Source organism: Morone saxatilis, unplaced genomic scaffold, assembly GCF_004916995.1.
Source record: "Morone saxatilis isolate NCDOM2014 unplaced genomic scaffold, NCSU_SB_2.0 Contig3, whole genome shotgun sequence".
Classification (NCBI taxonomy): Eukaryota; Metazoa; Chordata; class Actinopteri; family Moronidae; genus Morone; species Morone saxatilis.
In genome coordinates this window covers 9744027-9761883 of record NW_023339873.1, presented here as the reverse complement: position 1 = coordinate 9761883, position 17857 = coordinate 9744027, and the positions used below count along the sequence as shown (strand labels likewise).

At 37.6% G+C, this 17857-nt stretch overlaps 3 protein-coding genes across 3 annotated transcripts; all 3 read left to right on the top strand.

Moving 5' to 3' along the window:
* Window positions 1–1746: 1746 nt before the first annotated feature.
* On the top strand, window positions 1747–6876 carry LOC118337235 (B2 bradykinin receptor-like). Its single transcript, XM_035674163.1, has 2 exons — window positions 1747–1870; window positions 3534–6876. Exons 1-2 carry the CDS (start codon window positions 1827–1829, stop codon window positions 4453–4455), a joined length of 966 nt encoding a protein of 321 aa, XP_035530056.1. The 5' UTR covers window positions 1747–1826; the 3' UTR covers window positions 4456–6876.
* Window positions 6877–8648: 1772 nt separating this feature from the next.
* LOC118336919 (G-protein coupled receptor 4-like) lies at window positions 8649–9626 on the top strand. Its single transcript, XM_035673684.1, has one exon. It carries the CDS (start codon window positions 8649–8651, stop codon window positions 9624–9626), a length of 978 nt encoding a protein of 325 aa, XP_035529577.1.
* A 1284-nt stretch (window positions 9627–10910) lies between these two features.
* On the top strand, window positions 10911–12567 carry LOC118336918 (psychosine receptor-like). The gene is made up of 2 exons (XM_035673683.1): window positions 10911–10939; window positions 11574–12567. The coding sequence occupies exons 1-2, from the start codon at window positions 10911–10913 to the stop codon at window positions 12550–12552; spliced, it is 1008 nt and encodes a 335-aa protein (XP_035529576.1). The 3' UTR covers window positions 12553–12567.
* Window positions 12568–17857: the final 5290 nt, after the last annotated feature.

Below are 17857 nucleotides of genomic sequence, written 5' to 3'. Positions count from 1 at the left end.
AGTTTGCCTCAACTTGGGTGGCCGGTGATCATAAAGACAAAGAAAATACAACAATTCTTATTTTCAGGTGATTAAATACTAATGAAACAGCAAGGAATGTCAAATTAACTACAATTAAACACATTGCTACTACAGTACAGCTGATGAAATCTGCTAGCAACAATGTAAATTTTAATCAAAATAAGAACACTACTCTTTTTCCATGGCCATTTCCATTGTAAACTCCATACATCAGCAATGAAGCCAATCCGCAAACACTGCAGTTCCTTGAACAGCTACTTAAGGCTGCAAAAGTAAGTCAATGTTCATAACCACCCACAGCAACCTAACTTCACACCAGAAAAAAAACATGTTGTTGTTGTTTACAGCCTGGTTTTAGTTTATAAAGCTAAATTCCATGTTAATGACAACTCTATGTGGGATGAAATTGTATTTAATTTACCCATCTAAATTATATTATGGCTTAAAATTATACATAATTAAGGATGTGCCCACTTTGAGTGACGAGTGGGTGCCATCTCCGGTGGCTGGTTTCAGCAACCAGGCTTCATTTGGCCCACCTAAGCTCCATCCACACTCCACGTCTTTCCCTATTTTTGGATTACCCTGGTGCTAATGGAGTCAGGCACTGCCAAAATGGCGATGGCCATAGCCAACCACTCTCAGCTTTACAATGGCTTTTTACAAACCTGTGGGTGACATTACAGAGACTACATCCATATGTGCTAATATGGGTCAGCCATTTGGTCTATGTTCCAACTTGAGATCCATTTCCAGCGGTTTATTATCTAAATCTAATTATATTAACAACCATAGTTAATTACTGCAATGCATTGTTCTGATCATCCATTTCCCTAGCTTGCCACGCCTTTCATTCCCTGGAAGTGTATTTTATAAAAGTCTTGTGCTGCGTTTATGCTGTGCAGGGCAAAAATCTTTCTAACTTGTGTTGTTTTTTCTATCCTTTTTTGTAGTTTCAGTGAGCACCATTAGAGCTATTGCAAATACTCACTATTGCTTGATAGCTATGAACGTGTTTACCATGATACTTTGGCCAGTATGATTGTAAAACGTGTATTAAATTGCATTCTATGTAGTCTTAAAAAGTATTAAATTTAACTTTGTGAACCTTAAAAACCCTTCTCTTTTCATCCCTCTCATTTATTTTTTAGAAGTTTTACCTTTCACAACAAGAGTTCTGGCTGATGACAGTGACATGAAACACAGCACAAGACAGTCCATAGTCCTCATACACTACTAAGGACTCTTCTGTAAATGCCTGAAAAGGAATTTATATCTGCCTGGAGCTGGAGAGTGAGGCGTTTCAGTGTCTGAAAAAGATAAAAGCAAACATATAACCCGCTGTTATTTGGTTCACTCAAACACAGAAGCCCATGTTCTCATGACCAGCTTGTAAATATTTCTTGTGTATTTCTATGGAATTTTCACTAGTATTTATAAAGCAACAGAAAAAGTACCACCCAAGTTTGTGTAGAACATTTAACACCTAGTTCAAGTATATTGAAAAACAATCTCATTTAAATTATCTCTGATGTAAAAAAGAGAAAAGAAAAAGAATTCTGTAAACAGAAACCTTTCTGCAAACAGACTAAAATGCTTTGTAAACAATGCTGATAGAAAATGGAAAAAACCAGAATGGGGAATATGAAGGGGGGGAGGGGGTGATATCGCATGCCAAGTAGTGGTTCCAAGGATTCTTCTGACATCATTTTCCTTTCTCCTTTAAGAGAGCGAGTCAGAGTCAGAGGCAAACAGAATACAGTAGCAGAGGTGTGGAACAGTGTGTATTTGGACATTTTATAGATATGAATTCAACAACGGAAGGAGGAATGACCCTTGTGACTACAAGGTATGCAAGTATATTACTTTTCTATGTTTTACCATTATTCATTGTAGTTAACAAGACCCACGAACAACTTAAACATTGTTCAACCTCAGTAATGTTTTGGTCTTTATAACACTGTCTGTGAATGACAGTATGCAGACGTTTTATAAAAATGTACTGACCTTTATTAAAAAAAGCTATCTCAAACAGAAATCTAGAATCTAGACAGGGCATATAGGGAGGGACAACCCGCTCAAAAAATCTCAAGTATTTTCACTGTTCCACAACTGCAGCTCTGTCATTTTATTTGTCTCTACACGTTTAGTGCTACATCTTGATCTGCTTTAGCTCCACTCAGATAGACAGATAGGCAATAAGATCTTTAGGACCAATATTAAAACCATTGTGCTGTTTGTACTACTTTGTAAAAATTTTCTTGCTGCATTTAAATTAAAAGCAGGTTAACACTATAATGGTGGGTTTAAGTGCTAAATGTCAGTAAGTCAAAAAGTTAGACAAATTCAGCTGTAGCATATGAATACAAGTGCAGCCTTTCCTGCAACTGCTTTTAATGTTATATCTTTGGCACCTTAAGGAGTAAATATCAGAGAGATTTTAGTGAGACAGAAATTGCTAAAAGTTTATTTGTGTTTTGCTTATACATAAATACAATTACATACATGTATTAAATTAAATTGCATTTATTATCATGAATGCAGTCCTTCAGATGTGAATACTGTCAAAGTTTGTGTTATTCTAAATTGCATGTGTATGGCTTATGTATTAAAGACAACACAGAGAAAAGGGTTAGTTAACAAATGCAACAATAGTTACAAGAACAAGAGGAATCTGATACAACAAATATTCCCACACAGATTAGAGGCAGCAGAATTGCAGTTCATGTTCAGCGCTTTAACCCCATGCAGATGTTATTCCATTATTTCTCCTTCTTTTCTTTCTTTCTTTTTTTCGAAAATGATCCTATCCTTATTTATAGCACAATGGTAGTCTTGTTAGTATATCACATCTGCAGAATATCCTGCCCTCGGCATTGTTTATTTGCAAAGTCTTCATTATTTTGAGATTTGTGTCAGGACAGAACATCTAGTATCAAATGAATAATTTAACGAATGTTAGAACATTATTAGTTAATGATTTGTTTATCAGTACTGAACAGCTTATAAAGGACATACAACAGAATAATAAATTTTATATTTTGTGCATTCCAGGTGTTATTAATAAAACAAATGTTGGGTTGTTTTGGTTTCATAAAGAAAAAATAAAGTAAATTAGAAAATAAGACAATAAAAAATAGTTAACATGCAAAATTAAAAAGTGTTATTTGTTCAAATGTAAGGCTTTTTTTGTTTGTTTGTTTGTTTTTTACAAAAACTTTCAACTACAATAGTCTTTCATAACTTCCCAAAACAACTACCTTGGAATCAGTGGCTAGACCACAAACTGCCACACCATTGTTTGTTTTATATAATGACCCTTATCTACAATCACTTTCTCTGGTAACTGCAATAAACAGACAACATAACTATTTTACAGTGTTTCATTTCACAGTAGACAGGCATTCACTCAGTATTCAGTATTAGTAGATAAAGTATTACAGTATCTCACAGTATTCTGAGTCACTCAGGAGTAAATGATTAACGGAACTTTGTCCTTTGTCTCTCCACAGTGCCCCTCCGGACCTGGAATGGACCAAAACTGCGATGCCGGTGTTCATCCTGCTGATCACCGCGCTGGGGATTGTGTTTAACATGTTTGTCCTCGTGGTTTTCTGGTTTCATAAGAAGGCCTGCACCGTGGCTGAGATCTACTTGAGCAACTTGGCTGCTGCTGACCTTGTTCTGGTGTCCTGTTTGCCCTTCTGGGCTGTCAACATATTGAATAATCACAATTGGATTTTTGGTCTGTTCCTGTGCAAAGTTGTCCACATGGGCATTAATATGAACGTCTACGGCAGCATATACTTCCTCGTTCTGGTTAGCATAGATCGCTATGTGGCACTGGTGCATCCGCTGTCCAATAGCGTAATACGTAGGCCAAAGTATGCCAAACTGGCCTGTCTGCTGGTGTGGGGGTTGTGCTTGCTCCTGAGTGTCCCTGTGATCATATACAGGAACTTGGAACTTCAGAATAATGTAACTTTTTGCGGGTTGACTTTGGAAGTCAAATATGACTGGCTTTATGAAGGGGCGCTGACTATATTCAGCTTCATCATTCCCATTGGCATAATTTCCTGGTGCACTGTCAAGATTATTCAAGCTCTGAATGGCCGTTTAAAAGAGTGGTTAAACCAGAAAATGGAGCACAAGGCCACCACTCTGGTGCTCGCAGTTCTCTTGGCTTTTGTGATCTGCTGGCTGCCATTCCACCTGGTTAAGTTAGTATTTATCTTCATAAGATCTGATCTGACGAGTGAAAACCCCCTACATACTTGCCGCTACATCTTCACCTGTTTAGGCTTCTTCAACAGTGTTCTCAACCCCATCCTCTACGTTATTGTAGGAAAGAACTTCCGTAAAAAAGTTACTGAACTCTTTAAGCAGGAAGACAGTGAAGTGTCTTTCAGGACAGTCTCAACACGCACCACATGAAAAGCGACAGAGAATAAGGTGATCTGCAGGACTGGGATTTGTTTTTGAAAACCAAGGGCATATTTTTTTTTTTTTTTCACACTTTCACGTAGTAAAATGGGCTGTTATTTTCCCAGATGTACTACAGGAAAAATAGTTGAAGTAATACCCACATTATGTTTGTGTAGTCTGAATACATGGGTTTTATTTTGTGTTTCACCCACAGTTTTCAATTTAAAAGGTAAATTTGAGACAATGGTATGTTTACTTGATTAGGAGCATGATATACCCTTTTTACGATCGCCCATCAGATTCTGCAGATATGATTGTTTGCTGTGGGTGGAACATAACCCAGGGTTTTACCTAAAGAGGTACTCCACCATAAAACATGTTTATTTGAGCTCTAACCTAATTATATGACTATACTGTGATGATGCTGGTGTTAAAATTGACATTCTTATCAAATTTATGAAAATCTGCATTTTGTAGGTTGAAAAAGGCTCAACACGCCCTCTACTGTTTTAAATCACCCTCAACCTCATATACCCAATGCTGACATAGAGTTAACCGTTTAGGAGTAATTGACGTCAAGACATTTATATGAAAAAGTGTTAATGCCTACTAATCAGAGGATTATAGGGCATTAACACCAGCCTCCACTTTGAGTTAGCTCTGACTACCAGTCTTAAACCTTTCTCAACACATTATGTGATGTAGACATAGTCTCACACTTCCATATGAGAAGTCAGGTTTTAGTGCATCTGGCGTTTCTTAACATTCTCCTGAGCCCATTTATTCCCTGGGCAACACTTCAGGAGGAAAGCTAGAAGTCAGGAAGGAAGACAAGACATGATCACAGGTAATCATACAATCATATATAAATGCTCTGTTGCGTTTCTTAACATCAACAGAAGAAATCACGGATGTGGTCTTTTTTGTGTTGGTATATAAGTTATATATGTATAAAATATGCAAATGCACTATTTGTTATTTATATTGGTATAAATACAACAATACATGCTAATAAATAATAATAAGATATTAAGGGCCAACATACAGTCAAAGGTCTTTTTCTTGATAGAATACAGTATTTTTTCTATATTCATTGCTACAGTTTTTTGACATTGGGAGTTGCAAGTCCAGTTTTTAAGTAAACATTTTGTTGCTGCAGTGCTTGCAAGCCAGATAAAAAACCACACTAAGTGAGCTGGCATTACCCAGATCCAAACTTTAGGATCAAAGTCAGCATGAGATTTTGAGATTTCAGAAACTGTTGTGACAAAATTTCCAAAAAGCCTCTAGAACTGGACAGCTTAGAAAGAAAGTGAAGAAGAGTCCCCGTAGACATTTTACATCTCTGACACATAGCAGAAACTCCAAAATTAAGCTTATAAGGAGTACTATATGCTCTGTGTAAGATTATATATTGAAAGTGTCTGTATGGGTGTGGTACTGGTTAGGCAAGTGATTTCTAGGATATGAGACACAAATGACCTGATGAAACTGCTGTGTGATCAGAAATGCTTTCAGACTTAACACAATAATAACACTGCTCCATATTTTAACAGCACTACCATACCGTGTTATATATTACAGAAGTAATGGGCAGATAATGGAAGTAATGTACACAAGAAATGGAAACAGTCTCTGTCTGATACCGCAAGGGTTTATCATCTTAATATGACATTTTAATGGTGTTCCATGCCTGTCTGTGTGCATGCCTGTAAATATGTTTCTCTGTACTTTTACATGGTGTTACTGTAACTGTCTTGTAATATTTACACAGTGTTTCTCCGACTGTCTTGTGATATTTACATGGTGTTGCTCTAACTATCTTCGGATATTTACATGGTATTACTTGGGCTGCCTTGTAATATTTACATGGTGTTAGTCTGGCTGTCTTGTGATATTTAAATGCTAAATTCCCAAAACAAACCCTGCCATATTTTACATATGTCCATAATCCCTTACTTTTGTGTATAATCAGCTCCACTATCTACACTTTATGTATCCATTTGCATGCTTGTACAGTTTGTTGCTTTGTACATTTTATTTACTATTCAAAGTCACAGTAGCATGAAGAGTAGTGACTCACACAGTCATGCCCGTGTCTCTTTACAGTCTAAACACAATGCCACTGTCGCTGAAACAACCTCTGTGAATTAACTCAGAAACATTTTGCATAATCTATGTAATGTAACACCGGGAGTGGCATAAATGTAAAAGACCAAGACTATTACGCTGGTATACAAATAGATTTACAGCTATGTGAGTAAAAAAAAAAAAAAGACATAGACAAAAGACAGGTCTAACAATGTTTTGACAAAGCTTTCCATGATGAATAAAGTTCATTTTTGTAAGTATGTTTAAGAAATTGATTCCATCAGAAATATCTGTAATTTCTGTTTCCTTCAAATAATAAAACATAAATATTAAATTAGAGCTTGTGGCTTTTTCTTAGTCCCCAGTATAACAGTATGTATTCATTTAGTGAATTCATTGTTTTTATATAGTCATTGAGGAGGGGAACAACAGATTTCTGTTTTAAAGGAGAAGTGTGCCGATTTTACACACCAAAGTCTGTTTACAGGTCTTGGGGAGTACTACTGCATATGTGGGGAAAAGTTTTACGGAGCCTTGTACAGCTCCAGAAACTCACTTGACAAAGTGAACTTACCAAACATCCACCTCGGCACAGGGCTAGACTACCGAGGCTATAGCAGCTACTAGCATAACACACCTTGCTTCTAAAAATCAGGCACTATTTTAGGGCTTTCCTACGGATTAAAAATGCCAGATGTTTAATTATACTTAACAGTTGATGTGAGCACCAGCATGTCCACCATGCCTTTATTTGGTGAGCTGTGGTTCCTGAGTATTAGAATAGACTTGGATGGAGTCCACTCAGTGAACAGGATTCTCAGTGTCAACAGCATCTCAACAGCAACTAGATGACTATTCCACTTGATGCTGCATAGCAAGTTGTCTGGCTTGTCTCAGGAGCACAATGCTTTGCCAAATTTCACCTTCATGAAATACAACTGAAGTAACAGGATCCTCCACTGCACCACATTGGCACTGATAGCAGGAGATGATGCAATATGCAAATGCATGCTTTTCCTGACAAGTCCAGAAAAGCCTACATGGGTGTAGACAAACCTGTTTGCTTTGTGGAGGGATTATCCTTTATTTAGGTTAAAGGTAGCAATACCACAATGTAAAAATACTCCTCATACTCATTTTAAGTAAAAATCTGCATTTAAAATCCTACATAAGTAAATATTATAAGGGCATATTATAAGTATTATCAATATTTAAAATATTATGAGGATATGCTATTATGCATAATATCATTCAATTGAAAATACTACAATCATTTTACTGTTATAGTCTACCAGAACCCCTTCAAAAAGTCATTACGATTTTGTTTTTAATTGTTTTCTAAAGTTTTATCTCTTTTTGAAACATTGGATAATTTCCCTCCTTTAGGCCAAGCAGTTATTTAAATGAAGTCTGAGAAGTTCAGAAGGGAAATGTCTCTTTGGTCGAACAGCTGACAACTTCAAAATCTGAATAATAAATCACAACAATAATAAACTTTATTTGTATAGTACTCATCCAAACACGGTTACAAAGTGCTGGACCAAATAAATGAGATCAAAACAAACCAACAACGAAAGATAAAATATAAATAACCATACAAAACACAGTTAAACCATGGAGAGTTTGGAAAAGGTTGGTGAATATATAAATGTAGTGGCGAAAAAAGTACAATATCTTGTACTGGTGCAGTACATCCACAGTAATGAGTAAATTAGCTTAGATACCACCACTGATGATTTGATCCTATAGTTGATTATATAGTGCATCTGGCATTTCTTAACATTCTCCTGAGCCCATTTATTCCCATTATACACAATCTGTTGCATGGTCTGGATGTTCCTGCTGGTCACAGGAACATCTCACCGGCCGTTCAAGTTTCCAAACTTTAAAATAGGCTAAAATTTAATCTTTGGGTTCATCCTGTGTCAAATTTCAACGCTGGGGAAATAAAACAACATCCACATTGAAAGCACTGGACGCTATTTTCATTTTTAGCATAACCAAACATGTTCTGCCCGGAACTATTTGCATTGCAGAGCTTATCTCATTCAACACAACACCAAGCCTCCTATTTCCATTCACATTCGAGGTTTGATCATCATCACGTAAGAATGGATGCAGCTGTCCTCATCCAGACAAACTCAAGTACATCTAACTCATGCACCGTGGAGTCCTCGGTGGAAAAGAACATGTATCCAACTGTGTATTCCCTTTTTTTTATTGTGGGATTTCCGGCTAACTGTCTGTCTCTGTATGCAGCCTGGATGCTGATGAGGAATGGGAACAGCACGGCAGTCTACCTCGTCAACCTGTCCATCTCTGATCTGCTCTACACAATCTCTCTGCCAGTTTGGATTGAGCTGGCCCTGCAGAGGCCTGCGGGTGGTCTCTGCAGTTTGGTGGCTGTAATCATGTACAACAGCTTTTACATCGGCTCAGGCCTCCTTTGCTGCATCTCCATTGACCGCTACCTAGCAGTGGTCTATCCTCTCCACTTTCACTGGGTCCGAGAGGTGCGGACAGCAGCAGTTGTGAGTATTGCTGTTTGGATTTTGGAGATTGCCATCCACATTATCTTGCTTGACCACACAGGGGCGCTGCAAGCTTTCTCCTCAAGACACCTGTGTGTGGAGCGAATACCTATGACACAAGAAGATGTCAACCTCACCCTTACACGAGTCACCCTGGGTTTCTTTGTCCCTATGATCATCATGACCTTTTGCTTTCAGCAGATCATGCAATCACTTCAACAGAGCACCTCCATCCTGGCACAGGAGCGCAGGAAAGTGGGACTGATGTTGTTTTTCCTTCTTCTAACCTACATAGTGGCCTTTGCACCCTACCAGACTGTCATGCTGCTTAGGGCCATACTGGAGCCCGGGGCCTGCGTCTGGGCCGCAAAGCTCAAAGATCCATACCTGGTCACAGTTGCCACGACCACCATAAACAGTACAATGGATCCTATAATATACTGTTTAATCAATGAGAACGCTAAGAACGAGATTAGGAAAGCTGTAGAGAAAGGTAGGGGAGTTCATTTGAGAAAAAGATGGTCAGACAGGTCTACTGGAATTGAGTCAGTTTCCTAACAACAGCATTATATTAAGCATTTAATTTGAACCTGTAATTGTGAATGAAATGGAAACTATGAAATTGTGAGACAAATTATGATTTGGGATTGTGTAATGTTGACTGTAAGTTGTAAGCAATGTTTTGTTGTTGTAAGGGCATAATTTCCATGGGGATGGGGCATGTCCCTTCACTTTTCATACTTCTATATTTGATGAACTCTGAGTTGAAGCAGTGCTTTGAAAACCGACTGAAGTAGCCTGTAAGAAAATAATAAAATAAAAATAACAATAATGGGACAAATCATCTCTTTTATGTGCAGTGGTTGACTATGGTGTAAACAAGATCACATTTACATTTATTACTTAATTGATTTTTTTATTTATTATTTGAATTGAATAGAAGAAATCTAAAATAACCTCCTCTGGTTTGTCTTTTCTGGTTTATGATTGCATGAAAGGATCGGCTAATGTTTGAAAGCCTTAAAAACCACACCCATATTTATAAATTATGCACATCAAAAGGCTGACAAGCTCTTTTGTGGCAGGTGTGGTTAATCACCATAGTCAATAAAGTCCATAGGAAAAGCCACTGATAAAGAAGTGATAAATAATAATGTACTTCAAAATATCAATATGTACATACAGTATATCAAATACATCAACAAATATATCGTTTTTTTTCTTTCTACTTTCATTAAAGCATAGGTTCATATTGGAGGGTATCCTGTTGTAGTACTACATACTACCCATATGTACACTGAAATAGTAACTAGTCTTTGTAGCACAAAATGTCCCTCTTTGGGCTTCCATGAGCAGTGTTTGTTTTCTGGGTCACAGCAGAGAGATAGAAACACTAAGAGGAAATTTTATACTAAACAGGCCGTCACTTAAATCTAAATTTATTGAAACCTCATATTAACATATATTAACAAGGTTTGTGGATTTTGTCCCCAAATATACATTTTACTTTCTGACTATTATATACAAGAGAAACAATTACAGCCACCAAAAATGCTTTCAGTGTACATACCGGACATGTTAAGTATTATTTTTAAGACAGACTTAAAGATTATGTGTATGCTATATCCTTTTGGGGCACGTAGGCATAACAACATAACTACGCTATGGAAATAATTAGTCAAGCGTATATATATTCCTTTATCAGAAAATAATCAGTATCACATTTACCAGAGTTTGTGACTATATTGACACACCAAACATAAAGACAAGCAGTCTCATATAGACTTAGTACCTAAATTAAATCTGCCGTGTGGTCCTCTAACACCGGTAGTTTGTTCTGTCATGGCCTGTCACCCAGTAAATGACATACGGTAGTCAGGGACGACAAGGAGGCAGCTGCTGACGCTTCCTGTTTCTTTAAGCTGGCTGATTTAAGCAGTGGAAGGCAACTGAATGAATCGTCTCTGCATCGGTTTCAATGTTTTCTATTCAATTATGATGAATTTTATGGACAGAATTTGGAGTGGAATTAAAACTGAATAAAATGTAAGTATACCTTCACATGAGTCTAATTGAGTGTATGATTTTCCTTATTAAATACTATTGTGTGTTTATGGTTGACACTTTGAAGTGAAGTTGAAGACTTTTACTTACATTGCTGTCATGTGCATTTGCCAGCAGGATGTGTTTTGAAATGACCCCCCTACATTTCCCACAACACAACTCAATAGCCTCTTTCAGTAGATTCTTTCTGACTGTTAAGTGCTCATTATTTTAACAGTTTGTAGCACAGGCTTTCTGTTAAAAGTTAATAAACTTTATAATATCAGGGTTCAATTTCCAAACACCAGACAGGTCCCAAAAAAGCCACAGAAAACATTATTAAACAGTTTCTACAGGCTAAACTGAACTTAATGAGTAGAATCTGTGAAGCTCCCCTTTACTTTAAGTATTTATATGCATTGATGTGTCCCTTCCTCATTTCCTTCCTTGTTTCTCTTCAAGGTGTGAGCATATAAACGTCACATCTGCCATGGAAAACCTAACCCTGGCAACCAATCATTTAGAATGTGACTTGGCTGAGAGCGCATCCAGGAGGAAGCTGTTTCTGTTTTTCTACCTGGCTATAATCATCACTTCCATCCCGTCCAACGCCTTCTCCCTTTATGTGTCCTGGCAGCACATTAGACAGAAGAACGAACTTGGTGTTTATCTATTCAGCCTGGCCCTAAGTGACCTGACCTTCACTGTCGGCCTTTCTCTGTGGCTGGACTTCCTGTGGAGGGGAGTTTGGACCCATGGAGGCTATGTTTGTGTGCTATCTGTCTACTTTCTCTTCACTAACTTTTACACCAGCGATGCTCTCCTCTGCTGCATTGCTGTTGACCGTTACCTGGCAGTGGTTCACCCATTGAAGTACACCTTCTTGAGGAAAGTTGGCACTGCAGTAGTGGTCAGCATTGCCATTTGGGTGTTGGTGGTCTGTTTCAATGCCACCACCATCACCTGGGAGGACTCATACCATGAAAACAACAAGTTTTCTGTGTGCTTTGATATCTTCCTCCCACTGTCAGAGAACTTGGCTCGGGCTAATGTGGCACGCTTCTTCCTGGGCTTTATTGTTCCAGTTCTCCTGGTGTTGTTTACCACCTGGGGTATCTGTGAGGCAGTGAAATCCAACCAGGCCACAGAGGAACAGGAACGTAAACGGATTTCAAAGCTGCTGACAGTAGTTCTAATCTGCATTTTGTTCTGCTTCGGACCTGTCCACGTCATGATGCTTATCCGCGTACTAGTGGATGACTGCAGGAAGGTTGCATGGTTCCTTTATCCGTACAAGATCAGCATAGCTATCTCAACCCTCAACTGCCTTGCAGACCCTCTCCTTTACTGCTTCATCACTAGAACAGGGAAGGCAAATGTCTCTAAGGTTGTTCTCTTCTGCCAGCTAAAGAAGAGAAGCAAAGATGAAGGTGTGGTGTAGGTTGAATAAAGTACATGACGAAATAATGTAACAATGTTGTGGTAAACTTTACAGTTAGACATTAAATAGTAGATACATTATTGTAAATTCAACAACACAATTACAAACACTGCTTTAAATTGAAAATGTTGCCTTTTTTCAGTGTTTGCAACTGGAACTCATTAACTTTAAGTTTCTAAATCCCAATTGCAGTTCAGTGCAAGAGTGAGCATTCACATTATTTTGTCTACACTTTACTAAACTAACAGTATACTTTAGCTTGCACTGTACACCTGTGCCAACATCAAAATATTATCAGCAGGGAGTCATGGAGACCAGCTGTTCCATGGTAAAATATTTGTCAAACACCACAGTTGTTCTGTTGTGTGAGACCTTCTCTAAACAGGTCCAAAGGAAATAAAGTGATTGTTATGCAAATGTGACCCCATTCATCATTTGAGTTGTTCGTAGGGAGAGACATAACATGTCTTGTTATTGTCACACTGGTTAATTTAAACATATAGGGCTCAATAATCATTTCAGTAATAAAATTACATTCATAATGTTCCAACTAAAAACTAAATTGTATGTAAGTTCAGTGTTTTCTGTGAAGAAGATGTTACTTTAAATTCTTTTCATGGTTGCAAACTGCTCATGAAATCAACATTTAATTTTCTGCATTCTTCGTAAAAAATAAACGCCATAAAAGAAAAATTTTCTGATTGTGATTGTGGCCAATAACATCATGCACACATATACATTCAGTACAATTCTTTTTCTTGATCTATAAGTTGTGTTTTGTCATATGCTCACAAAAAAAACAAGAGCTTTTGATTGCTGGCCTGAGGTGTGGCAAACTGAAACATGGATATTTGAAGCTCTCTAGTGGACAATTATGGAAGTTCAGCAAGCTCTCTACACTGTTTACACTTAGAAAATTTGACTATTTTCTCTTCTCTGTTGCCTTTGCACAAATTGTTTTATGACAAACCTTGTAGTGTTTTACTACAGCAATTACACCTAATAATGAAATTCATTTGCCATGAACATTGTCATGTTATTTTTATCTTAACAACATGATACCAGGATTAACCAAATCTATCTAAGATCTCAGAGGTGGTCTATGGTGGTCCTTCTGCTTTAACGCAGTAACCATATACAGAACACATGTCTCTGCAATTAATAAACACATACACACACAGACTTTGGCCGTGGCTATTTTAGAAAAAAACATAATATCAACCTTGTGGGGACCAACTTTGTGTCCCTGTATGGGATTTAAAAATGTGTGATACTGCTCATTTCACTGTCATGCCTTCCTAACAACAAAGGCTGGAAAGCACATGTGCTCTTCCATGTGAGTCCTTGTCCTGCCTCTTTCTTCCATTCATCCATGTCAAATAATATGCTTCACCTAACAGTGAATAACCTGCATCAGCAGAACCTTGAGGCTATGAAGCCCATCTGAACACCCACCTCTCACCTTCCACTGTCCTTGACTCTGCAACAGACAGCCTTCTTTATATGTAAGGTACACTGGTATCTGGAGCTGGAGGTAACTGGGGATCAATAGGTATTGTCAGTCAATCCCAACCTCTACCTGGATGTTGGCAGAGTTTCAGCAGTGGCACGTGTGTGAGAGTCTGTCCCCTCTCAGGCATGATAAATGAATGTAATCTACACTGGTGATCTGATTGTATCCACACACATGCAATAGAAATATGATCCTCGCTGGAATGAAAAGGAGGGTGCAAAGTGAGCCTGAATTTAGAGTCAAAGTGTTGGTTAAGGACAAAGAAGGTCAAACTATGCAACAAGCCCGTTTAGGAAAAAACAAGGATGCACAGCTACAATTTGGCCAATCCCTGCCCTGGCAGCTGTGATCGGTTCTAGGTGTTGGCAGACAGGCTGTAGTCAGGGTTATGTACTCATACTGTACACGTGCCGCAGAAAAAACAAAAACAAATAACACATGTGCTAAAAAAGGAAACAGATGGACAAATATAGCAGTTGTGGGGTAAAACCATTACATAAGCCATTTGTAATGTAAACTAAGAATAGAATCATTATAGTTTCATGAATAATCAGGCTGCCAATTTGGTTTTATTTACACTAAGTAATTTGCTCCAACTATAAATTGGATTTGCTGCAGTCGAATTATCATAACATTCATTTTCCTTTCTCATTGACTCATTAGCCTGAAATCTTTTTTCCTCCTTCATGCCGTTTTGTCGATTTAAATTATACATTATTCTAATCTAAATCCCCTTATAAATCTGCCTTTCACAGACACATCTCTCCCCAGCTATCTTCCCATCTATAATCCAAACTGTCCCACTGTCTTTTACGTGTTTCTTTCCCACTTGTCTGACTCAGCCATAATAATAGTTATCTTTACTCACTGGAGAGCAGAGGAGCTGAGAGCATTGAAGAGCTCTTTGTTTCACTGTGACTCCTTTCCACATATCTAAATGGATTATTAGTTTGTGTGACGTAACATGGCTCAAAAAAGTCCCCCGGAAATATGAGCCTTTTATTTATCTTATAGGGCATCAAGTCATATTCAGCTCTAAAGTGAGGGTAAAAACATTGGTCGCATTCATTTTTAATGAAATTATTTAAATTATAGCTAGCCTGATTCACCTGAAACAGGATTATTTAAAGATGACATAGTTTCCCATGAAAAGTCATGTTGAATCATATATGATGAATATACTGTATGTACATATATATGTGTATCTTAATTAATTGAACATGATATTACTGGCAGAATTCAAGACCACTGTAAGCTTTATAGTAAATTGCTCTATTCTTAATTGTGTCCATAATTGCTTGTAATGTAACGTTTAGGACAGCGACAGCTTGTGGACCACTCTGGCTCTGCAACAATAGTTTTGGCTCCTCTCCAAAGGTTTTCCCTTTTATAGTTTACTTCAAATGTCTTCTTTAATCTACTGTAAGTAATAATGTAAATATAAAACTCATGCAAATCCATATCTGACAGTGGTCGTTGTAACAACAACAGAACTTTCATTGAACCATAAATGAAGCAGGTTGCTGTTGATCATCATGTATAATGTGTAGTCTTGAAGTGCAACACATAACATTGCCTATATAAGTTAAATTAAATAAGAGACTCAAAAATGTAATATTCTAACAAACAATACATTGATATCATATCTCTACTCTCTACCTCTGCCTGTAAAACTATGTGTGTTTGACAAGAATTCAAGGTTGCTACTTTTTTATCAAGAGTAGCCTTTTCTCTATATAATTCTCCATTTTGGCAATGCACTTCTTCTTTACCACATTTGGATTTTAAGAAATTTCTTAGACTTTTATTAAACTGAAGATATAAGACATCAAAGAATAATAGACTCATAAAAAGACAGCATGTCCCTGTCCTGAGAGGACGATTATTGTTTATTGTACAGTACAGTACTGAGCAGGGAAGGTTTAAAATTTTAGGCAGCAAATATTGTTGCTATAGCACAGTTAAAGGTCCAGAAGGCAACATGAGGTGTCTGTACATATAAAAGACTCATTCTAAGGTAACAAAAACACACAAATGGAAACATACCTATGAATATTATTTTCCATTTCTGCCAATAAATCCCCCCAAATGTTTCCCACTGGACCTTTAATTTTATAGAATAGAATAGAATAGAATAGAATAGACACATGCACTGCTTCTGACAATGGGGACATATTGCACAGCCCTCATGGCTCAATGTGGACCCTGACTTAAGTGCTGGTTTCGTTGTGTATGACCACCGGCCTAAGATTGCCCACTGCCTTATCAAACATCACCCTAATTGTACTGTACTGCCCTACAAAGGCAAACAACACAGTAACTACAATTTCAATCGAAACTGAGTTATGTCTGAAAATGAACTTTAAACATCTGTTCTTGTGACACATTTTCAGTTCAGTCTTGCTCTATCTTAAAACCTAAAACAATATAAAAATGTACAAAATCCAACCAAAAACCAAGACAAACCTTACTTACCTTGCTTACTGCGCTCTCCCTCAGCTTCTCAGAGCTTGGGCCGCAGTTACTGCAGCTTCAGTGTCTGTAAATCCTGTATTCTAGACAATTACTGTGCTACTGCTAACTAGACAGACAGGACAAGGGATTCCTGTGTTAATTAGACTACACAAAATAATACTTAAATTCTTAAATACTCATCTATTTCAACTTTTTACAGATCCAACAATATAAAATACAGACTTAATGTAATAAGACATCAAATTAGATTTAGATTTTCTCAGGAACAAGACACTAAGACCATAGTTATTGCATCTGTTTATGGTAATACAAAGACAGTGCAGTGGTATTTTGGGGTCATAGATCAAATAATTGGTCATGATTTTTAAGCCAAAGAAACTACATATTTAATAAACACATAGCCGCTGTTCTACCTAAAACACATTTGGCTGGATAGTCAAGCAACATTTTTCTCAGTTTCCCTGTTAGCATAGTTACTGCAGGCTTTGTATGGCAGTAGTGTAGTATGGTCATAATGTGCATTAAAGGTAAATTCTACTTATAGCCCCTTCAAATCTGCATCAGTGTGGAGGAATATACAGGAGCTGTCTGTTCACAATTAAAATATTTCCTTTGTTTTAATTGTGGGCAGTTTAGGAGGTGACAGGAAATGAAGGTAGAGAGGAGGGATGACATGAACCGGGCATCAGCACACCCCAACAACTGGTAGGCTATCTTTAACCAGACAGTCTTACTGTAGTTGTCAACCCCATTCAGTCCCAAAGTTGTCTTTAAAGTTTAAACCCAATTCCTGGTCTGAGCTGAAGTAGTTTCTCTTGACTGGTCTGGATGACATCATATTACACCTCTCTTCATTTCAGTATCTCAGCTGCCAGACACATTGTCAGGCAGATTTCACATCTGTCTCCTGTTGATGTCAAGCATGCTGGGCTCCTCCGGGTGACTGTCTGACACTCCCTCCAACCTTTCCTCTTCATCAGCCTTCCTGTCGCTCTCAGCACTTTCACACTTCTCCCTTCCTCACAACAAGTACAAGCACAACTGCTTGTTCTGGCAACAGCCTCTCAAAATCTTCAATGTGAGGAAATTATAATTACTTCAAGGAATGTAGAAACTCTTGACATTATATTTCTCTCTCTCTATATATAAATGTCAGGCTTTTAAAAACTCCATTAGTGCAGATTAGGTGTAATCAAATGGACTGATTGTGTATCAAATGAACCGGTTTACATCTTAAAGGGACAATGTGTAGTATTTTAAGTATTTTATTTGCTAAAATCAATGTCTTCATTCATAAATGTGTCCTCATTGGCGAGC

Coding starts and splice junctions, on each gene's coding strand:
- LOC118337235 (XM_035674163.1), top strand. CDS start 1,827: ATGAATTCAACAACGGAAGGAGGAATGACCCTTGTGACTACAAG. Junction 1,871..3,533: donor ATGACCCTTGTGACTACAAG/GTATGCAAGTAT, acceptor GTCTCTCCACAG/TGCCCCTCCGGACCTGGAAT.
- LOC118336919 (XM_035673684.1), top strand. CDS start 8,649: ATGGATGCAGCTGTCCTCATCCAGACAAACTCAAGTACATCTAACTCA.
- LOC118336918 (XM_035673683.1), top strand. CDS start 10,911: ATGGCCTGTCACCCAGTAAATGACATACG. Junction 10,940..11,573: donor CACCCAGTAAATGACATACG/GTAGTCAGGGAC, acceptor TTTCTCTTCAAG/GTGTGAGCATATAAACGTCA.